At 38.4% G+C, this 24,226-nt stretch overlaps 2 protein-coding genes and 1 long non-coding RNA gene across 6 annotated transcripts; 2 read left to right on the top strand and 1 right to left on the bottom strand.

The window, feature by feature from the left end:
- Positions 1–191: 191 nt before the first annotated feature.
- On the bottom strand, positions 192–23,810 carry LOC133408163 (uncharacterized). The gene is made up of 4 exons (XR_009769244.1): positions 23,542–23,810; positions 20,619–20,785; positions 3,463–3,741; positions 192–710 (listed from the first exon to the last, which is right to left on the bottom strand). It is a non-coding gene; the product is annotated as an uncharacterized LOC133408163 (long non-coding RNA).
- Positions 7,119–14,399, top strand: vgll1 (vestigial like family member 1). Of its 3 annotated transcripts, XM_061686239.1 has the most exons (4): positions 7,119–7,324; positions 10,432–10,634; positions 11,362–11,697; positions 13,771–14,399. In XM_061686239.1, exons 2-4 carry the CDS (start codon positions 10,445–10,447, stop codon positions 13,806–13,808), a joined length of 564 nt encoding a protein of 187 aa, XP_061542223.1. In that variant the 5' UTR covers positions 7,119–7,324; positions 10,432–10,444; the 3' UTR covers positions 13,809–14,399. The 3 variants fall into 3 exon arrangements, with proteins under 3 accessions (XP_061542223.1, XP_061542220.1, XP_061542224.1); XM_061686236.1 differs by lacking the exon at positions 13,771–14,399 and having other exon boundaries at positions 11,362–13,756; XM_061686240.1 differs by lacking the exons at positions 7,119–7,324; positions 13,771–14,399 and adding an exon at positions 10,728–10,921 and having other exon boundaries at positions 10,554–10,634; positions 11,362–13,756.
- cd40lg (CD40 ligand) lies at positions 20,423–24,125 on the top strand. 2 transcript variants are annotated; one of them, XM_061686680.1, is made up of 4 exons: positions 20,423–20,801; positions 21,818–21,836; positions 22,248–22,316; positions 23,537–24,125. In XM_061686680.1, the coding sequence occupies exons 1-4, from the start codon at positions 20,529–20,531 to the stop codon at positions 23,902–23,904; spliced, it is 729 nt and encodes a 242-aa protein (XP_061542664.1). In that variant the 5' UTR covers positions 20,423–20,528; the 3' UTR covers positions 23,905–24,125. The 2 variants fall into 2 exon arrangements, with proteins under 2 accessions (XP_061542664.1, XP_061542663.1); XM_061686679.1 differs by having other exon boundaries at positions 20,425–20,801; positions 23,534–24,125.
- Positions 24,126–24,226: the final 101 nt, after the last annotated feature.

Genomic DNA, 24,226 nt, shown 5'->3' with positions numbered 1-24,226 from the left:
AGCAGATATTTGATGGTGCCCAAGACTGAATTGTTTGAATTGTTAACGATACCATAACCATAACTAAACTATATTGATATATATATATATATATATATATATATATATATATATATATATATGTATATATATATATAGAGAGAGAGAGAGAGAGAGTTTGACACCCCTACAAATGGTCTACAAAAGATTTTTCAGATGTCCACATATTTGAGCCTTAATGTTATTAATACAAATATGTTTTGTACTTTGTTCAGGATGTGTCCAGAGCTCCCATCAGTGAGGATCATATTTTAAGCATCATCTCAGTACATTGGCTGCGGTATATCATCCATCTTCCTGGGGATCACTCTCCTCACTTACCTCGGTTTTAAGTGAGCCATCTGAATGCATAAAACTGCAATGAAGTCATTTGCGCATATAATTAAACGCTCTATGTCATCCACCTTATTCCAGAAAGCTTCGCCGTGACGATCTGTCGAAAATTCTCATCAACCTGTCGGCCGCCTTGCTGGGACTGAGCATGCTTTTCCTCCTGGACTCGTGGCTCTCGTCCTTTTCCAACTACAGCTTGTGCATCGTCACCGCCGCCGCGCTGCACTACTTTCTGCTGGCCTCCTTCACCTGGATGGGCCTGGAAGCCCTCCACATGTACTTCACCCTGATCAAGATCTTCAACACATACGTGCCCGCGTATATCCTCAAGCTCTGCGCTGTTGGGTGGGGTAAGAAAAAGATGTGACAATCTCAGAGATTTAAATAAAAGAATAGAAATAGAGTAGACAGACTGCTACAATGTAGACTATGAGCTTTCACTCAAAGTGCTTTAACACAGCCCTTGCTCACCTACTGATGCCGCAGCATCAGGAGCAACTGGGAGTTCAATATCTTGCCCGAGGACAGTTTTACATGGTCACGTGTTGAGGATTGAACCCACAACCGCCGAGTTAGGAAACAAACCCTGTACCACTTGAGCCATATTGTATTTTTTTTTTTATTAAAAAAAGATACAGTACAAATAAATGCAAAAACATTAAATGTATATAATATATTGAAAATATAAAATTCAAATAAATATTCAAAATTAAGTTAAATTAATAAAAATAAAAATTTTATGTGTGTGTGTGTGTATATATATATATATATATATATAATGAAATAATTAAACAAAATAACATTTAATACAAAACAAAAAGCAAATTACAATCAAAAACATGAAAGTCTTCAGTGGAAAAATAATTATTAAATAAAAATGTCAAATAAAATAAAATTAAAATTAAATAAATTACAAAAATAAAGAAACCTAAAATTTAATAGGTGCAAATAGAATTTTTGAAAACTTAAAATGTTATTTCAAAATTTGAAATCATTTAAAATACAAAATAATAAAATGAAAATGCTAAATTAAATGAAATTACTTACAAATACAAAGTTTAAAAAGAACAACAAAAGTCAACAAAATTACATTTGGTACAAAACAAATAAAATGGAACCTATTAAATACAATTAAGTATTGAATAATTTACTTCACGTAACTTAATGAAAATACTAAGTTAAAACATAAAAATAAGCCAAATTAAAATAATAAAAGTCAAAATAAAAAGACAAATTGAATTAAATCAAAAGTAAAAACTAAATTACATAAAAAGAACAAAAATACTTGAGTACAAAATAAAAATGAATACATGTAGTGTCAAATCATTTTTTTTGTGTGTAATAAAAATACAATATTTTGTTATTATATTTTAATATTTACTTGTCTTACTGTTTCAGATTTTTTTTTAAAAAACCTTTTGAAAAATATAGCTCTTGAAGGACGGTTATCAAAAAACAAATATGCTTGCCTGCCAATGAAAAGCTGTTATTTCCAAATGCTGGGAGTTTTTCATTTTGTTCCAAACACAAAATAAGAACTAGAAATGACACATTTGCACCCATCTGTGGCGACTGATGGGATTTCCTTACAAATAGGACGATTACTAAGGTTCAATTGCTTAGTGGGACCCTTAAAATCTCATTTTACTTGACTTGGTCAACATTTTTTAAAAATGCGTACAGTACTTCATATTTGTCCCATTAAAGCAGGGAGGGGATCTCAAACGTTTTAGGTCCAGGGAGCTCTTAACAGGGGAGAAATGTTCCCATTTTTACCCCTTTTGATCCTAATGTCAATTAAACACAACAACCATATAAACTCATAAATGCCACAGGAATCATTTAGTTTCTTTATTTTTAATGTTTTCCCACGTCCTGTTTATAAGAAAGGAACCATTTCGGTGCTTTGTAGGATGTCATTGTTTGTATAGTTGGTACAAGACACAAGAAGGCCAAAGGATGTGCAGTCAAAGGGTGAAAAATGACGCTAATCGTGATCTGGAAATGTCTCTATAGTTTATGGTGTCCTTACAGGTGTTCCTCTGGTGATAGTCAGCTTGGTGCTGGCCATAGATAAAGATGCCTATGGCGACACTCTGGACACAAAAGCTGCAGCGGAGAGTCATTCTACCTACCAATTGTAAGTACTCCCAACTACAGGCGACAGATATGCGGACAATATTAGCTTTCAAGTTAAGTTGAGTCAAGTTAAAGTCACAAAAAAGTCTATCAATTCCCCTAGCTCTGGGAAGTGAGACATGACATGGGGGGTGTAATTGTGGCTATAAGGTGAGCATGAAATGCAATTTTTTGGCCATGAAGTACCATAGCTGTGACTCCATACCGGACAGTTGGGTAAGCAAATCGAGTGCACCTTTGCTAGAAATGGTAACGTAGATCGAGACTTCGGACTGGCACAGGGGCAGACTTAGAACCAGACCGCCATGATCGGGTTTAAAGTTAACCTTCCATCACTTTTTTTAAATTTGGATCATCTTTGATGTTCTTTTATCTGGTTTGCATGATGATTTTGGTGGGAAATGGCCAAAATGTCCTTTTTCCAAGCTACGCTTACCTGTTGAAATGTAAATTACGGCAAGCGTAATGAATTTACTTCATCGAACTTCTTTTCCAATGACACTTCACAAATTAAAACTATGGCGGTAGACATAGAGACCTCCCGTAAGATCCCACAACAAAATCATCATTCAAGCCATTTAATTAGTTTTCTCAATTGCTCTACCTTGGTCAAATGACATGGAAGGGTTTGTGTTCTTAATGGAACTTTTTTTTTTTCCCCCCCACTTACCCAGATATCCAAGTTGTTCATGTGAATGATAGTAAACCCACAAATTAGTATCTGGTGCGAATGTTATACAGTACCTATTTCATAGCCACAAATTAGTATTTTGTGGCTACATATTAGCATTTTGTGTGCCTGTTATACATATCTTTTTCCTCATGTCAGGTCTGGGGTTGATCGTAACGATGTAAAGCACTTTGAGTTGCATTATTTGTATGAAAAGTGCTTTGTAAATAAAGTTTGATTGATTTATTTATTGATTTTATTGATTGATTGGGGCTCCGTACCTAGCTGCTGGCTGCAGAACGATGTCGTCTTCTACGCGGTGGTGGTGGCGTTCGTCCTGCTCGTCCTGTTGTGCAACACGTCCGTGTTCGTGGTGGTTCTGCTTCGGATCCGGCAGAGGGGCGCCAACAAAGAGCCGACGACCAGCAGTCGCAGCGCCCTGCAAGACTTGAGGGCGGTGGCCAGCCTCACCGTTCTGTTGGGCCTGTCCTGGCTGATTGGCTTCTTCTCCTTCGGACCCGGCAGAGAGGCCATGATGTACCTCTTCACCATCTTCAACACTTTGCAGGGTATGGATAAAAATCTCAAGATGGATTGGAAAGAAAGAAAGATGAACTGCTAAAAGACAGTTTTCACCAAGCACAGTTTGGTGATGATAGCTACAACATGTTGTGTTTGTTCAATTGTTACAACAATTATGATTGTGTGGTTTGTGTCAACCGTTTCAGAATTAATTAGCACTAAAAAAAATAAAAATAAATAAATAAATTGGTTGACACACAAGCCAGACAAGTGTTTACCATTCCAAATCGTAGTCGGGGGTTCTTAAACATTTTAGGTCAAGGGACCCCCTCGTGATCCTCACGCCAATTAAACATAACTACTATGTGTACCCTAAATGCCATACATTTTTGAGAAAAAGTCAAAACGAATTCAAATTTTCCTTAGAATTTTTACAAGAGCAAAGAAGTATTTTGTTGGGATAAAACTCAATCTTACAAGAGTAAAGTTGTATTTTCCCAAGATAAAGTCATAATACTACAATATTAAATTTGAACAAAGGAAGAAAAAGTCAAAATGTTACCCACACAAATTCATATTTTTTAGGGAAATAAGTTCTCATGCTATGAGAATAAAGTCATAGTTTCCAAGATAAAGTTGTAATATAATGATCTTGAAGTTGAATAAGGGAAGAAAGTCATGTTTTAAGTGTTTTTTGAAAAAGTAATTTCGAGAACAAACTGAGATTTTTTTTGAGGAAAAAAAAAGTTGTGATCTTACAAGAATGAAGTCGTAATTCTCCACGCAAAAGTTGAACATGGGAAGAAAGTCATATTTTAACGGCGGAGTTCTAAAAACACTACTTTATTCTCGTAATTACTACACCTTTTATTCTGGAAAACATGCTTTTATTGTAAACCAGCTGTGAGACGTGCTTTTTTTTTTTTTTTTTTTATGAGTGTGATTCAAGGTGACAGATTCAAATTGAACAATTGTCGAAGCAGCGCTGCCTCATTGCACAAGTGATGTCGGCTTTTCTTTCGCAGGGTTCCTCGTTTTTCTCTTCCACTGTCTGATGAACGACAACGTGAGGAAACAATGGCGAATGCATTTGTGTTGTGGCGACCATTCAGGTAGTCTACTTCTCATGAAGGAAATGAGCTCCGCATTGGGTGTACCATTCAAGTCTGGTTCTTGTGTTTTGTGTTCAGACTGGAGTATGACAGCGGGTGTTCACGGCGGGAAGAAGTATCCTATTAACTCCAACTCCTCCGTCAACAACACCTCGCTCAGGAACACTTCGGAATCTGACACTGAACCACAAAAGCGCAAGGGGGCGTAAGCATGCCTCCAAAGTTTAACAAGGCAAATAGCACTCTATAAAATTGTACTTTATAGACACATACTGTAATGACAATTAAATTGAATGTAAAAAATGAAAGCTCAGTAGGCCACCGTAATATTAGTCATTCTTCGCAGAGGATAAAGAATATATCCCTGTGGGTGTTCTTATATTATCTCTCTACACGTGTTGCTCCACTGTGTTCAAATATCCGTTTTTTTAAAGTTATGACACCATTATACTGATGCTATTCATTAGCCTGTGTTTGACATTTTGCATTGTTTGTTAACATTAAGCTAAATAGACTTACCGAAATTAAAAGCAATGTGGTTGTTTTACATACACGACACGACATGACTCTTTGTTTTATGTTAAATTTGACACTAAACTTCAATTGAGAATAGCAATCAATAGCTTGACACCTTTTTTTTTTAAGAATGTTTCGCTATCTACCAAAGTTCTGCTTGCTATGAAGTGAGTGGTTTTGAGTTCCCTACCATCATACAGCACTTGTATCTCAAATCTTTGCTCACAAGTCAAAGCAACAACAAAAAATCCGCTGAACAACGGCTCGTATCTGGAAAAACTCCCAAGTCAGGTCACTCTTATCTCAAGGTACCGCGGAATCTATGCGGGCAACATAGTGTACCCACATTTGTGGCCTTTTTGTTTGGTGGTTTGTCATGATTTTTTTTTTCCCCTTGTGTATAAAATATGTGCTTTGGCTCAATAAAGGTTGGGAAACACTGGTCTAGCTTCATGCCTGTCTGCATAAAGGAAAGAGGAAGCAAAATAAATCAAACAGCACCTAAATCAAGAACAACATACAAGAGTATATTCTAGCAAATACAACAAATTAATTAATTTGTAACAATTCATATTGACACCACTCCCAGAATGAATTGCAGTTATTTGACAAAACGTGAATCCTGAGCTCAACAAATATTCAATATACTGTATCTAAATGTGAATTCAAATGTCAATCAATGATGAGTGAAAAGTTGTATTTTGATGCTGAATTTTTTTGCAAGCTGTGAAACCTCGACACTTCACTTATTGTATGGACCCATGTTTACCCTGCTTTGACATACTGTACTTCAAGTTGGCAAAGATTCAAACAATAATAAATAGCATCAAGCCTGATTTGTTGTTGTCCTGCATTAAAATATGAATGTGTCTGAAGCTTCGCATTCCTGAACTTATTAACTTTGTCTTGTTTAGCATACTTTCCTCTGATTGTCATTATTTTTACCCTGATTCTTGCCTAACATTATTTACTCCTGTTTTTTGCTAACATAGTGTTGATTTAATTCTTCCATCCATTCATTTTCTTAACCGCTTATCCTCACTAGGGTCCCGGGTGTGCCGGAGCCTATCCCAGCTATCTTTGGGCGAGAGGAGGGGTACACCCTGAACTCGTCACCAGCCAATCGCAGGGCACATATAAACAAACAACCATTCGCACTCACACCTACGGGCAATTTAGAGTCTTCACTCAATCTACCATGCATGTTTACAAGACAGGGAGAAAACAACAACCAGAACACACACCCATGACAGATACTTCTTGCATACTGTCTGTGCCCCAGTTGGAGATACTGTATTACTACACACCTGGCTGACCAAGCTACTGCATATACAGTACTATTTCCCTCTTTTTATCTCAGAGTGTTACAATTGCTTGATCGGCATTTCCCTGATTCTTCAACAATATACGCAACATCAATTTTCTGTTTATGTAAAGGGACAAACATGCAAGCTATTTACGAGCCATTATAAAACGACAGTGCAACAATTCACAGGCCTTTTCAGATGTGGAGAGCCATGTTGGATGGTTGTTTTATGTTTTCGCTTTCTTGTCCTAAAATCACCACTGTAGATATTAAAATTAGAGGCCTCAATTTTAATCAGTTATCTACTGTGGTGTTTGCAGAGTCGATGCTTTTTCACACTTAGGGTTTGGGGATTGTTTATTTGTATTTATTTCAGTTTTTTCCATTTGCCTTCAGTCTTTGGAATTCTGGTTGAACTTGCTAGATGACATTCTGCTCATAGCTACGTGTACAAGAAGCCTCACACACCCTTTCAGTCTTACATATCCTACCAGCAAGGGGTATGTTTGGTCTTTCCAGTATAAAAATAAAGACACCTTGTGTTGTTATTTTTTAACCTAATCAATGATAGGTTAACACAAAGCCAAACAACAAAAACTTCCCAGGAATTTTGGCGTTGGCTCATCGAGGTGAAGACATCAGCTTTCAGTCAAAGTAACAACACATTTGTTGTTCAGCTTTAGCCAGGTAAGACATTTTAGATTGAACATTTTCAGTAATTTATGTGATTAGGTACAACAAAAATGCTGTATTTTTGCTATCTGCACTGTGACACATAGGATTATTTATTCATAATACAGATTACAGTACAGTGATTTCTTCAATTCCACTTGTCTACTTAATTTTCCTGCGCTGAAAATGTACACTTTATTTATGCTGAAGTCCGACTGTTAACTTTCTGGAGGTTGTCATGACACTATAAAAAGTGATTTATATGCAACAAATGTAAATTGTTGACATTTTTGATGAAACACTTCTGCAAAACCAGAATTTTAACCCAAGAAATGTGTATTGCAATAAAAATAAAAGAAATCCATTAGTTAACATTTTAAAAATACAGTTATATTTATAAGAATGACGTGCAATATATATATATATATATATATATATATTTATATATATATATATAAATATGAGATATCATATTTTAATGATATCTCATATTTATATGAGGAAAATTTTTTCATTTTTTTTATATACACAGAGGCTCACATGAAGTGGTTACACTTTTTATTTAAAAATATAGACTAAATTTATATACTTTGAGTATATGTAATCTATATTTGATTTAATATAATTAAGCGGCTGGGATGAGAATCAGCACCTCCAAATCTGAAACCATGGTCCTCAGTTGGAAAAGGGTGGCGTGCCATCTCCAGGTCGGGGATGAGATCCTGCCCCAAGTGGAGGAGTTCAAGTATCTTGGGGTCTTGTTCACGAGTGAGGGAGGAATGGAACGGGAGATCGACAGGCGGATCGGTGCAGCATCTGCAGTGATGCGGACTTTGTATCGGTCCGTTGTGGTAAAGAAGGAGCTAAGCCGAAAGGCGAAGCTCTCAATTTACCGGTTGATCTACGTTCTTACCCTCACCTATGTTCACAGCTGGGGAGAGGGAAGTCTGGGCGTCCCTGCTGAAGCTACTGCCCCCGTGACCCGACCTCGGATAAGGTAGAAAATGGATGGATGGATAAATAATATATTAATGTAACATTTTGTGTATGTTTCACTGATTGGAAGCACAGGAGTATGTGGGAATGGGAATTATAATTATCCATCCATCCATTTTCTGAGCCGCTTCTCCTCACTAGGGTCGCGGGCGTGCTGGAGCCTATCTCAGCTATCTTCGGGCAGGAGGCGGGGTACACCCTGAACTGGTTGCCAGCCAATCGCAGGGCACATACAAACAAACAACATTCGCACTCACATTCACACCTACGGGCAAATTAGAGTCCCCAATTAATGCATGTTTTTGGGATGTGGGAGGAAACCGGAGTGCCCGGAGAAAACCCACGCAGGCACGGGGAGAACATGCAAACTCCACACAGGCGGGACCGGGGATTGAACCCCGCTCCTCAGAACTGTGAGGCTGACGCTTCGGCCACCGTGCCGCCGAATTCTAATTATATTAATTAAAATTATAATTATATTAATTAGCATAATAATAATAACTATTATTATTATATGGCTGATTTCTGTATAGAGTTTTCATGGATCCCAAATTGATTGCTAATTCATTAAACATCCATTTTCTGTAGCACTAGCACTACTATCCATCTTTGGTTGCAGTGATTTCCAACAAGTTACCGGTTAGCGATCATCAGGTGTCCCATGGTAAATTATCCAATTTCACTTAATTGGCATGAAAATTGTTACAAATAATGTATCTTCGTTCATCTATCTATGCCAGCGACGTATAGTGACAGGCATAACAATTACTGTAATTTCTCGTGTATAATGCACATTTTTTCCCCCAAAAAAATTGTCAAAAGTCAATTATGCGTATTATACATAGATATAGGGGAAAATGAAAAAGCTTTCACATTTTATAAATGTTTGCCGCCATCTCACGGTTATAAAAAAGCTGTACAGCTTTCATTCCAATGTCACCGCCACCTAGAGGTTATGAGAAAGGTGTACACTTTCATTCTAATATGCCACCACCGAGAGGTTATGAAAAAGCTGCACCCTACACTTTCATTCTAATATGACTGGGGTAGGTATGACTGCATCTACTGTATGTGCGGTTGTGCTCTTAAGTTTACATAGCCTGGCAGAATTTCTGAGATTTTTTTTTTTTTTTTTTTTTAAATATGACTGAACAACAATCATCATTAATTTATGTATGGTTATGTTTTGTTTAATGGTAATGATTTTCTGAAATGCTTGAAAGTTTCATTTGAATCCCATTAAAATAAAATAAAATGTGTTTTGCCTAGCCCTGCATGTTTTCTTTAAAGAATTGTACCCATCTTACAAATTCTGCCTGGGTAATCAAACATATGAGCACAACTGTGTGTTTTCTCATTTACTTTAAAAGTAAGGCTGTGAATTTCAAAATAAGAGCAAGGAAATGAAAAAAAGTAATACATGTTCAAATAAAGTGCTTAACTTCAGAATAATTCTTTGAAAAAATACTTAATGTTTTGATTATATGGGTTGAAGCAAAATCATGCGTTGTAAAAATGCATTATACATAGGTAGAAGGGTTTTCCAAAATTTTGAGGTCAACTTTGGGGGTGCGCATTATACATTGTTGCTCAATATACACGAGAAATGAAGGTAAGTGGTGTGCCATGAGAGTTTTCTAAAGTAAAATATGTGCCTTGGCTCAATAAATGTTGGGGAAACTGACTTATAGGATTGTTAAAAAAATAATAATAATAATTTAAATAAATACATTTAAATTGTGCTCATTAGGGTGGCAGGTGAGCTGGAGGATATCCTAGCTGACTGGTTGGCAGCCAACTGCAGGGCACATAAACAACCATTGACAGTCACATTCACACCTATGGACAATTTACAGCAGGGGTGGCCAACTCATTTTTGTCACCTCATCATATTATGACATGACAAATTCAGTGGCAAATAAAGGCAAATAAAGACGATTCTGATTCTGATTCTGATGAGCTACGAACTACCACATATTACCGGTTCGACATTTGAAAATGTACCAAGTTGCAGATGTTTCTCTTGGAACCAACTGTATTTGCTGTTTTTGTGTTCAGGCTAAAGCAATAAGAGTATCTAGACTACTAATTAAATACAGAGTACTTTTTCCACGTCTGCTTCTCAGTAACGACTGACCCATGGAGGATGGCATGGACAGTCCAGTGGCCGTGAAGGTGGAGGGCCACTCCCGCAGCGTGATCCTGAGGTACTTCCGGGGCGACATCGGGAGTATGGTGGACGCCCACTTCAACCGTGCTCTCAGCAAAGACTTCAAAGACAACTTGCTGGTTGTCAAGCCCAAGAAAATGCGTAAAAACATCAAATTAGGTAAGTGAGTGTAGACATTTCACTAGACATGTTGTAGTGAAATAATGTTTTCAAACTATGAGTAAGAGTAAACAATCTATTTATATCTGGTAGGAGCTAAGTTTAGCACCAAGATACCACAAGATGGCTGCAAAGCACTACTTTTGCCTAAATGAAGCTCCTCAACTCACTTTAACATGGTTCCTTGGCACCAAGACACCACAAGATGGCAGCAAAGCACTACCTTTGCCTAAATGAAGCTCCTCAACTCACTTCAACGTTTTCTTGGCACCAAGATGAAACAAAAGGCATAAAAATACTACTTTTGTCTCAACGAATCTCCTCAACTCACTTCAACATAGTTTTTTAGCACCGAGATGCCACCAGATGGCAGCAGAGCGATAACTGCATTACTTTGGTATGAGCACAAAAAAAAAGAAGGAATCCTTCTTTTTTTTTTAGCAAATAACCGAGTATGGGTACCGAAGCAATTCTGCCAATATTCCAATTTGCAAACGCCATACCGAGAATATGCAAGGTTCAGTGCATTTCTGCCTAAAAAAATTTATGGGGCTCTGTGATTTTTGTTTTGCTGCAGGTCTCGACCCCTATATTCTCCGCTAATAGTGGGGGTTTACTGTAATGATTTTTGGTTCAATTTAGCGAATTTTCCTGCAGCACATTACACAGTGGTTTGAATCAGCGACGTAAGAGACTTAAGTTCTGTTAACTGCTTTTTCCCGATCAGAGGAGAGCAGCACTTCTCAGGCTAACCTGGCCGAGCCGCTCCCCGTGACGGGACGGTACTTGGCTTTCGGCTCTACCGACAACCCTTCCAGGCCATGGCACTCGTTCATCGCCAGAACTGGGGAGGCTTCGGGGTTGCCGTCCGCCGTGTATTCGGCGGAAGACCTGAGCTTGACCGGGCAGCAGTACGCCTCGTCCCTGCTCAACCTCCTGCACAGCGACCGCGCCGAGATGGGGCCTGGCGTGGCTTCCAGCTCCAAGGCGGAACATCCGGCCAACTGGATGGTGCCTCAAGGATTTAGAGACTCTGTGGAGCCTGCTGGAGGCTTTGAGCATGGTAAGCCTTCGTATGTAATACAGCATCTGCCATCAGTCTTTCTTGGAAGCTATCAAACCTTCCAAAATGGACATAATTAGAAGCACAATCCAAAAATGAACGAGTTCATTGTCCTTTTTTTCTCAGTATGTTGCTGAGGGACTATTACACTCAAAATACCACCATTTCCCCATTGCTGCCAGCAATTCAGTCCACATTAGTAGCCAGCTGCAGCTTTCACCCTCCAGTCACAAAAAAGCATGAGGACAAATATGTTGCTTGAACTGTCTTTTTTTTTATGAGGAATTAAAACAAAAACAGGACTACAGTCCTTAATGTGCCAACTCCAACATGCAACACAATATGATAGGAACGATGGTTAAAGTCGCATTCAGTCTCCGCCATTGATCACTTTGCATTACACGCATCGCTGGCTGACTATACAGTACAAACTAAATTTGATATCTAATCTATTGTTATATTACAAAACAAAACAAAATCCATATTATGACCGTTTGATTGACCGCACTGAATCGGTTACCAAATACGGCGTTTATTCCCTGACATACTGTATGAAGGCCCGTATAGAGTGCGTTCTCTTGGAAGTACCTAAACAAACCTGGCACTCTAACGAAAATGAACCGTTGTTCAAAAACCGTTCACAGATGCCGGAGTGAGCGCGTTCATCAGGCAGAAATAAATTTGGCTCAGTTTACCTTTGCCCAAAATATAAACTAGTTCATGAACTTTCGTTCATTTAACTTTTTCAGGTACAACACTGATTACGACTTTTTATCCTGACAAAATACATCTTTGTTCTTGTAAAGATTGTGGGCTCTATCTTTGTGACGCGCAAGTCTGAGTTAGACCGGGTGCTTGTAATTTTGCAGACGAGGCCAGCCGGCGTATTTAAAAAAAAAAAGTGCTGTCTGCAACTCGTGGGTGTGAACCTAGCTGACTTCACCGCCAATCAAAACGGCTTCTTTCATTCATTCCCTTCAAGTGAGGCGCAATGCAGTCTCGCATGGAGAGAGTGATCCGTGCCTGTCTGGAGCATTATCACTTGGTGTGGCAAAAGACGGCGGAATTAAATACAGTATGAGCTAGTGATAACCGCGGGCGACTTTAATATGTCCGCGCACCCCACCCATGCACGATTGTTATAGTTAAAAAATTAAAATGGGACGTCTGCGCTGGCGTGGGCATGACCACAGCGGACTTCAATCCCCTCCAATCGAAGCGGGTAATTGCATACCTGTTAAAAACGCCACAAATAGTCTAGCAGTATTTTCGCTTCCGTGTTACTTTGTGCTGTTCTTGCTTGAAGTTGTTTCTTTGTCACGTTCATTAAAAGTAATTTTATAACTGTACCACTGGCATAAGCCTAACATAAGCTTCATACAAAACCATAAACGGGATATGAAAAAAAACTATTGCTATACTTCTACTGTTTGTTTTTGTTTTTTGGGGGGGGGGGATTGTATCGTCGGATTTGTTTTTAGAATATAGGCATCTTTTCCAGAAGAAAAGGTGTGGCAGTACAAGAATAAAGTTTTAGTTTTGAAATTCACTTCCTCCTACTCCTTTTTGAACATGTATGTAATTGAACTAGATTTATATTTTATTTTTTCATTTTCACTGTTCACATGTTCAAAATAAAGATTTCACTCAATCAATCAAAAATATGACTTTCTTTCTCCATTAAACTTGCTTTAAATTAAACTGAATTTAATATCAAAATGTCACAACTTTATGCTTGTCGGCGAAACAACTTTTCTTTCGCTAAAAAATATGAACTTGTTACCGTACGTAACTTTCCGACTTCGTACTCAAAAATAGGTGATCCCTATGGCATTTGCAGATGCAAATTGTAGTTTTGGTTGTGGCAATTATAAAACGTTTTTCCTCAGTACGGGAGTCCCTGGACCCAAAAAGTTTAAGAACCAGTGCCAGTTTAGCTCAAATTTAATATTCAAGCTGTTATTGTTACATACTGTTTCTTTTAATTTACTTTTGACTGTATGCCTTTGTAAGTTTTTTATGAATGAACCAGAGCTGCTTAGGACGGCTTCACATGCGTGTGTCCTCTATTAGGACAACGTCTGGACAAGAAAGACTTGTATTGGTACTAAGAGGACTGTGTGGTGGGCGACGGCACAGAGACTACACCGGAGTCATCATCATCATCTTCATCATCAGCAGCAGCAGCAACAGGAGCAGCAACAGGAAATGTTGATTCTCTTCTTGCACTTGTCAGCGACATGACGTCAGCACCTCAGCATGTGGCGGTAGAAAGGAACCGAAACCGTTGAGCGCATTTTTGTCGCTGGAAAGAAATTTAATATATATTTTTTTCATCATCATCAGGATATGGAGCAGTAGGCTATCAGTAAAGTTTGCCTCTGGGGTGGTGACGTCAATGCTGCCTGTTTGTTTTTGTGATGCAATTTTTTAGTTTTTACAAAGACAAATAAACAGCGCTTCAACTGTAACCTTGTACAGGAAATCCCCAAAGCTACTGTCAATCTAGCCTGGATTGTTAGTGGAAATTACAGTGTCTTCACGTGTCCTTCAGTTGCATTTTTATCAAATTATCTTTAAGATATTTTTTTTTTTTTTTTTTTTTTTACTGGGGAGGATAACCGGTACGGAAAATGGATGGATGGATATTTATTTTTAAGGGTTATGCTGTAAGATGTATATTAAACTGTTTTAGAATCATAGTTTGTGACTTCATGTATTCACAGATTTTCTTTTTCCAACACGGTATATTTAATATTTACATTAATGGGACTTTGGGTCTCAACAACTGACAGGCTTTTTTAGCCACTTACACACTTCTAGAGTGTGATCTAATAATTTGCGGAGTAGAATGGAAACCTACTGCTGCTGCTGCTGCATGGAGATCAATAGCGCCATCATCATGCTTCGCTGAATGCCCACGATTTTATCACCTTAAGCAAAGTGTCAGGTGGAGATGGGCTTCAAATTGGGCCGCACAAAAGCCGTTATTTTGACACGCCTCATAATCATCTACTAACCCATTTTCTGCTTGACAGAGGACAAAGAGGAAACTCATAATTACAGTGGACTTTTTTTTTTTTTCCTTTATCGATTCATCATGCCTTTATTGTCGAAACCTTCCTGCGCCTTGTTTGGCTACGTGAGAATGATTATATTTGTAAGGTGTTGATATAGTTAGCAACTGCCACATGAATTGAGGTGTCTATGATTTAGTCACATTTATATGTGTAAAAATATGTTATATAATAGGTTGTATGTTATGCTTTATCATGCTTTTTGTGTCTCTTTTATTGATAGTATCTGCTGTTAGCCTAATAACATAATTGCTTAGGTAATTTTTTTAACATTTTTTGAAAAAAAAAAAAAACTAATTCAACAAACAAGAGTCTCGTTGCTTTGAGTCAAACATTTTGGATTACCCTGACCTGGATGTCTGACAGTCTACACAAAAAGCACATTGATATTTTTTATTGATGACTTATAGGCAATTATGGATTCTTATGCATTTAGGCTAAAGATGGATACCTGTCCTTGTAGTACCTCTCATATCGTCACTGTCGCGTGGAATCCTTCCATTTCCGAAATGACTTCATCTCCGGAAATAAAAAAACATTTAAAAAACACACCATCTTGCTTGTTACCAAATACCGCATCGTTCAAGTTGATATTATACCATACTGCTATCATATACCATTGCGCACTAACATCAACACAACACCCCCGAGAATCATGTTAAGTCACTAATTTACACTGCGTTCTAAATTGCTGTATTATGCAAATTATATTTTTCTCTGATTTTCCTGAATAGTCAATGCAAATGAAAAGTCATCATAATTTTCAAGTCATCTAAGAGTGAAAAATTTTTATTTATCAGATTACCAGATAACGAGCAACCCTTTATTGCTCAGTGACTGTTTTTTGTCAATGTCTTTATGTCTCAAAAGTATTCTCTGTCAATTGACTGTCTGTTGTCGTACGAGAGCGACTCCAACTACCAGAGACAAATTCCTCGTGTGTTTTTTGGACATACTTGGCAAATAAAGATGATTCTGATTCTGAGTATAACTCTCAATGATGACATCATGCATGGTAGGTTAACTGAAGACTCCAAATTGTTCGAAGATATGAATTTGAGTGTGAATGTTTTGGTTTTTTTTATATGTGGGGATAAGCGGTTTGGAAAACGGATGGATGGATGTAAAGAACTGAAAATAGTTATTTGTTGAATTTGCAGCATAAGGAGGTCACATTGACTGAATGCAATATAACTGTGCATGCGCCAAAGTTTCTCAACAGGGTTGAGATCAGGGATGGATGGAGACTACACCATAAGTTTACGCCCATAGCTGCCAATGACGCAAAGGTATTCCTACCAGCATGAGATTGTTCACTGACGAGTGCAGTGCAACCCTGGATGGTCCAGATAAATGAAGTAATGGATGGCCACCATGTCCCAACAAGGCTGCGGCATCACAAAGGAGGTGGCGGAGTCATGTTTTAGGCCACAACCAGGAGGAGAGAGCTGGGTGGCCCCTTTAGGTCCTAACTATTTTGACTCTTTATTGTCTAAAAAATATTCAGACTTATTTTGACAAATTCTGAGATGGCATAATGCCGCACGGCTCCCGCAGAGTGAAACAAGAAGTGTAGTTTGACAACACTTCTCACACAGTTGAGCGTTCAAGAGTTAATAGATTTGTTCCCAAGCTATTTTCAACAGTTTAAATTGGTTCATTATAACAGACGTGGGGGCAGTCCAATAGTATTGTTTTGTGAGAAAAAATATGAAATTGACCACAGTTGGACATACAGCAACGATATACAGTCTATATATTGCCAACCATTCGCATTTTCTATGGTGGTTTCATTTGGGCACAGTGACCGACTGGTTTGAGCGTCTGCCTCACAGTTCTGAGGAGCGGGGTTCAATCCCCGCCCCGCCTGTCTGGAGTTTGCATGTTCTCCCCGTGCCTGCGTGAGTTTTCTCCGGGCACTCCGGTTTCCTCCCACATCCCAAAAACATGCATGGTAGGTTAATTGAAGACTCTAAATTGAAGGTGTGGATGTGTGCGGGAATGGTTGTTTGTTTATGTGTGCCCCGCGATTGGCTGGCCACCAGTTCAGGGTGTACCCCGCCTCCTGCCCGATGATAGTTGGGATAGGCTCCAGCACTCCCGAGACCCTTGTGAGGATAACCGGCTCAGAAAATGGATGGATGGAAGGAGTACTGTCAGGAGAAGTATAATGGGGGCTTGACTCATCTACCACTAGATGGCACAAAAAGCCACCTGTTGACAGTGTTGGGAAGGTTACTTTGGAAATGTAGTTGGTTACAATTACAAGTTACCCTGTTGAAAATGTAATATCAGTGTAACTAATTCTACTACTTTCTCAAAACATATACCTACATGTGATTACATTTTGATTACTTTTCTTAATTTCGAATGACTGCATCAACAGGACCCTTGGAGGTTTCAAAAAAGTGAACTAAAAAAAAAGCAACTTTTTAATTCCTTTGATATTTATGGGTATGCATGGTAGTCATGTCAACTGGCATTAGGATTATAAGGGGGTTCTTGTAAAAATCATGTATGATTATTTGCGCATCATATGATGGCCGTGTGTTCTCCAGATAGGGAAAATCAACCCTTTGACAACGCAGCGTCGAGAACATAACATTCTGAGGATGGTGTTGACGCTGGTGTCGTGCTACCTGCTATGCTGGATGCCCTACAGCGTGGTGGCGCTCATGACCACGTTCGGGGGATCGCAGCTCGTCACGCCCTCCGCCAGCGTGGTGCCCTCTTACCTGGCCAAGTTTAAAGAAATAAATCCTTTTTTAAAAGACCACTGGTGTGTTATATATAAATAACCAGGCATTGTTTATTTTATGTTTGTTATCATCATATTATTTAAATTTCATTTAAAACATTTATCTATCATATCTATATATTGTTATGTAACATATATTATCATACATTTAAAAGTCTGGTTAATTATTATTTCTATTTTCATGAAGAAATTAATTGATTATAAAATACATTTTTTCATAGTTATTTTTGTTATTTTGAACTGTTTTTATTGTTCAATTCAAAAATATTTTTAATTTCTGTATTTCTCACATGATATGTTATTTAAAATGTATTATTTCACTTTAACCTAAAAACTATCCATCCATCCATCCATTTTCTGAGGCGCTTCTCCTCACTAGGGTCGCGGGCGTGCTGGAGCCTATCCCAGCTATCATCGGGCAGGAGGCGGGGTACACCCTCAACTGGTTGCCAGCCAATTGCAGGGCACATACAAACAAACAACCATTCGCGCTCACATTCACACCTATGGGCAATTTAGTCTCCAAAACTAGCTCATATAAAATATTTGAGTTACATTTTTTTTATCTACAGTAAAACATTAATTTCTCTTGGTGCAATTTCTGCTTTATTTGTTCCAGTTTTTCCACTGTCTAGTAGCCTTCGTGAAGTGCAAAGCGCAACCCCTGTCGGTCCGAGAGGCGAGGCCCACCCAGCCCGAGGTCGCAGAGGTTATGCGATTCGTTCCCCGATCATCGACTTCGCTCGCTCAACGGCACCACGGACCACGGCCCCGGCCCTCGTCGTCTGCTCCACTCCGCACAGACCTTTTCAGACCGTCAATCACAAGACTGACAAAAGGTGACCAGTCGATGGACTGTTTGCTGAGGGAACGCACAACACTGAACTAAGTACTAAAATACATTTTTACTGTTAATTACTGTAAATACAATACCTATTTTTATAGCTTTGTAAAATGAAAAAAATTAATTTCTCTGCACAGAAAATAGTTGGCTTCTTCTATTACCTTACATATTGGCTGTCACTAAGAGTTAAGTGCAATAGTAGTCTAAGTCCAAACATCAGTAAAAACTATCAATAGTTCATGAAATAAGATAAATAACATTCACTTACATGGCACTACCGCCTTTCTCACCGTGATGGGCGCGCACTCACGGCCAACAACAAGCGACCACGCAAAGTATCCTAAGGCAAGATGCCTTTTTGAGGTATAGGCATAACTAGATAACTTACGACACGTTGCAGAAAGCTAGAACATGCTCCCAACCCCAGGGAGCCAATGCAAACTCCACACAAGAAATCCGTAGCAGAGATTCGAACCCTGAACCTTGACTGTTTGATGAATGCGCTACAACTTTGCACACACAGTGAAGTCAATAGCATGAGAAGAAAAACAAGTGGTTAGAAACATTTGCATATCCACAGATACAAACTCAGTTCCAGACAGCTATTCCTTGAACAATGAGCTTAGTGGTAAGCATCAGAGGGTCGTCTTGGCTTGATGCTCCAATTTCAACGTTTCATAAATACCACAGGACGCCATGCCAAAAGGAACCAGTAAGTCACGCTTGACAGGGCCACAGGTTCCGTTCCCCCAGCAGTTGAGACATCATGACCCGGTTCTCATGAGAATGGCATACTCATAGCACAACGGAACCTCCCAAGTCCCCAAAAGTTGAACCATTAGAAATTTAGTTGAAATTGTTTTGAAGAATAACATCAAAAGTCAAACTATCATCATGTGAGCATTTAAGTCAGTAATTCCCAACCACTGCGCTGTACGAGATTATCACGTGTACCACGGGAAATTAACAAACAGAAAATCATTACAGTGTTCCCCAGCTAATTACGGTGGAAAAGGCACCGAGCCCTGCCAGGAAAGGCAAAACTCAGCGAGTTACTGATGCACCGCAAAAAAGGTTCATGTTTGCCGATGGCAAAGTACTACTTCGTCTTAATGAATCTCAACTCACTTCAACATAGTTCCTTGGCACCAAGATTTCACAAGATGGTTGCAAAGCACTACGTTTGTCTAAATGAAGCTCCTTAACTCACTTCAACATCAGAATCAGAATCAGAATCATCTTTATTTGCCAAGTAGTTCCTTGGCACCTACAGTAGATGGCACTGAAGCACTAATTTTGTCTCAATGAAGCCTTTCAAACTAACGTCAATATAGTTCCTGGAGATGCCACAAAATGGTGGAAAAGCACTACTTTTTCTCAAATGAAGCTCCCTTCAATGTAGTTATTTGGCACCAAGATGCCACAAGATGGCAGCAAAACACTACTTTCGTCTAAATGAAGGTCCTCAATTCACTTAAATGCAGTTCATTGGCACCAAGATAGCGGTAAACCACGTCAAGCTTCAGTGTAGTTCCTTGGCACTAAGCTGACATGATGGTGGAAAAGCATTACTTTTGTTTAAATGAAGGTCATCAATACATTTCAATGTAGTTCCTTGGCACTCGTTGCCACAAGATGGCGGTAAAGCAATTATTTTGTCTAAATGAAGCTCTTCAACTCACTTCAATGTAGTTCATTGGCACCCAGATACCACAAGCTGGCAGTAAAGCACTGCGGTGCTGCCCAAATGAAGCTCCTCAACACACTTTATTATAGTTACTTGGCACCAAAATGCCACAAAGTGTGGCAAAGCACTCCCTGGAACCAAAATGTTTGAAAACCCCTGGTCTAACTAAAATAACATATGATAAATGTTATTTATTCCCAAAGAGGAAATTCAGGTGTTACAGCAGTAAATAAAATGTTCCTCTTTAACAAAACCAGTTGCTGACATGAAAACATTCCTGCAGTGCCTCTTCTGTGTCTTTAGAGCAAATTTTCACAGCCCTCCTTTCCCTCATAAAGTTACCGTTGCTGTCACAGGAAGATGTGAGTACTTTTTGTCTGCAGAGTCGATTTCTCACCTTCAGAGAGAGGAAATGCAAATGAGAGCAAACATTTCCGAAGAAGAAGAGGGGGAGAAGGAGGGAAAATGACGCTGCAGTCGTGTTTCACATATCACAGTGCCGAGCGTATGGGATGCCACCTTGTGCTCATCTCCGTTATAATGATCAACACGTACCACAGTAGCGTGGCGTCGCCACCGCCGCCGCTGCCCCCTCGCCAGTCTCAGTTGTTCATCCAGCCTCAGGCTCCATCTGCAAGCCACAGCAAGAATCTGTTCCGCTCTCTTCTGGCAGTCGTAGTGCTGCATTTTCTGCTCACTCTGGGGGGATTCGCCTTCCTGTACTACACAGGCAGAATGGTAAAAGCATCGTTTAGTTTATTCATTTACCTTTTATATAGCACGGGTGCCTATTATGTCACTTAACTTCAGTTAGGTCATAGGGACTTTTTCAGTAACATTTCAAGTATTACATTTACTGTATAGTGACGATATAACAGTATAAACAATTTCTGCCGTTGTATTTAAATGAGTTGAGAAAATGCAGTAAGTTGTGTTAAGTTACCAAACATGCTTCCTTCCATCTGAATGATAATGAATACATGTATATTAATTGTGGCATAGTCACAATTTGAAGATAATGGTCAGAAATGTGTGAAAAAAAATAATAATTGTAATAAATGTGCAGTATACAGAAATAATATATAACAGCTAACTATATAAACTAAATAGTATTACACAGGTATATGTTATAAGTTGAATAGAATGATAATCATTAATCATTTTGAGGAAATGTACTGAATTGAAAACAATTTATTAGGTTGAAAATTTCAAGTTTATTAAGTCTTGTTGTTAATGGTAATGTAATGGTAATAGTTAGTGGAATTGTGAGATAACGATAATATTTTGGGGATTAACGCAGTATGTGACAAATAAATACATGTACCTATACTGTATTACACCTTTATATTCATAAATTAACTATAATCCTTATGGTAACATTGCGGAAAAAGGTACTCTTTTCATTTTTTAAGGTCTTGTAATGTAATGTACAATAATTTGAGGACATAAAATACAATAAGATCTAATAAATAATTTTATTAAATTAAAGATTCCAAATCATCCGACATGTCATAACTCCATTTTAAACTACATGTATTATGCAATGAAGCAATGATTAAACATTACCTGTCATTCTGTTAAACCAGGTACAGTAAAAATATTTACAGTGACAAAATTGTTCCTCTGTTTCTCAAACTTAGTGTTGATTTAATAATGCTCCAAAATTTTTTTTTAAATAAAACAAAGGTTTGCCTCTGCTCAGTTGTCATAAGATCACTCGCTGACCTTTCACACACTCTACTTTTACCCAACAGGAAAAGCCATTATCTGAAGGTATATTTTATCTTGTTTCTTTTTATCTTTTCTTTGTCAGACCAGTGTTTCCCAATCTTTATTGAGTCATGCACATATTTTACATTTGAAAAAATCTCACGGCACACCACTAAAGAAAATGTCAAAAAAAATCAATAAAAAAAAAAAGTCGAGTCTCAATGAACTCACAAATTCACTTTGTGTGAAATGTGGGAAAAGATATTATTCTGTTCAATGAATAGCAACACAGATTAATTGGACTTTCAGCCATCTAATGAAATGGCATTTAATTGTTTGTGTAGTAAATAAATGCAACTTTTGGGACCAATTAAGAGCAATTCAATAATTTACCATGGCACAATGATTGAGAATCACAGTTAGACACATACAGCTAAAGACATAAATAAATGTTTACTTTTTTGTTACTTCCAGCTTCAAGTTCCTCCAGAGCGTTGGCCCGCATGATCGTGGCGAAGCGAATCAGGAATCAGGAATCACCATGTAAACAACTTCCCCCTCTTGTCATCTTTTCAGTCAGTTTGAGCCTGTTTAATGTTTGTCTTGAAATGGATTTTTAAAAAAGAAATTCTGGATTTTTTTCCTACTAATATTAGTTCCATTGGCAGATTTTGTTTTCACTTAAAACAAAACATAAGATATAAAGACATAAAATACGTGGGGGGGCGGGGGGGGGGGAGATCTGCCAACGGAACTAGTATAAATTCACTTGATAAGATCTTTTTTTTAGTCTTTTTTTTTTGTCTTGCTGAAAAATTTGAAAAAAGTCCAAACTGTCTCAAAATAAGCACAGTAAGACATTTTGATCAGAAAAGATGAAGATGTTTGCAGTTGAGCCATACCTTTTCCATTTTTGTACGATGGATTGTACAGTGATCCTTAAGCTGTTCAAAGCTTGCGATACAGTATATATATATTATGTCAAATCTCTAAATAAAATCATATATATATATATATATATATATATATATATATATATATATATATATATATATATATATATATATAATAGCCTAACCCTGCTTTAAATTTCTCCACAACTTTGTCCCGAACCTGTCTGGTGATTTCCTTGGTCTTCAGATACTGTTCTCTAATAAACCCATGAGGCCTTCGCAGAAAAGCTATATTTTATATACTGAAATTAAGGTGGGGTCTATTTACTAATTAGGTGACTTCTGAAGGCAATTGATTACACTATTTATTTATATTTGCTTAAAAGTTGCTTAAAATTTGGAAATCCACATCTCACTTTCATTCCGCTTCACAATTACTTTGTCTTGGTCAATCATGTAAAATCTCAACAAAATTCATTACGTTTGTGATTGAAAGGTCACAAAATGCACACAAAAAAAAAAAAGTTAAAGTGATGTTAATACATGTGTTGTACAATTGCCTTGGGGGGAAAAGGCAATGTATAACATGGCGACTAGCTATGCTAGTTTCGTTAGTCGGTTTCGCATCGTGAGTTAGCATTAACCTAGCGCACTTATAAAAGACAATCTTAGTGTGGTTTGGTTAAATACATAACGTGGAATTCCATTTGTTTTATGTCTAGTTTGAGAGTAAAGTTAAACTGGGAGTGTTGAATAAACAGTTTGAAGTTTGAACATTCACTATCTGGGGGGGTCCGCTAATTATTTTGTGGACTCCCAAGTTCCGGCATGTACAGTTTTAAGGGACGCGCCGGTGTCTTCCCCCAGCAGGTTACCTTCAGTGGGACATGAAGCACTCGGTTCGAAGCAACGTCAACTACTACCACAGCAGCTGGCTGACCGTCCTGCAGCCCGGGGACTACTTGGTCTTCTCCAGGGTGAGCTTCTCCAAGGCCGACCCGAAGAGGCCCCTGGCCAGCGCAGTCAAGCTGAAACGCGGCGCGTCGTCCAAGGAGACGGTGGCCATGCAAGCCTACTGCAGCCTCAACGGCTCGGTGTCCATCCCCCGGCTGTGTACCGCCTCCTTGGTAGAGGTGATGACACTAGAGACGGGGAACCAGCTCAGCTTGTGGGTTCAGGACCTGTCACTGGTGGACTACAGCGAGACCGCCACCAGCTTTGGGATGTACAAACTTTGACAGTGTGGACCAGATCACAAAAGTATTAATTTATTTGAAAACGTTTTTTTGTTTGTTTTTTCCCCCCCCGCAGACCACTGAGAATGATTCTTTTGTGTTTATGTTTCATCTCTAAGTAGGGCTGCTGGGGAAACTATTGTGCTCAAGGGCCCTGTTTCAATTTTAAAACTGACATCAAGTGCGGAAAAAAAAGAAACCATTAAATTTGAATGTATGTAAAAGGATGGAAAATAGTTTATTTAAATAGTGGGGGGAACATTATTCATTCTCGTTTCATTCTATGCTTTTACAATTCATTTAATCATAAATTGATGGATAAATT

The sequence above is a fragment of the Phycodurus eques genome, chromosome 9, assembly GCF_024500275.1.
Source record: "Phycodurus eques isolate BA_2022a chromosome 9, UOR_Pequ_1.1, whole genome shotgun sequence".
NCBI lineage: Eukaryota > Metazoa > Chordata > Actinopteri > Syngnathiformes > Syngnathidae > Phycodurus > Phycodurus eques.
Note: the sequence above shows the minus strand (reverse complement) of the source record. Positions and strands in the feature narration are given on the sequence as shown.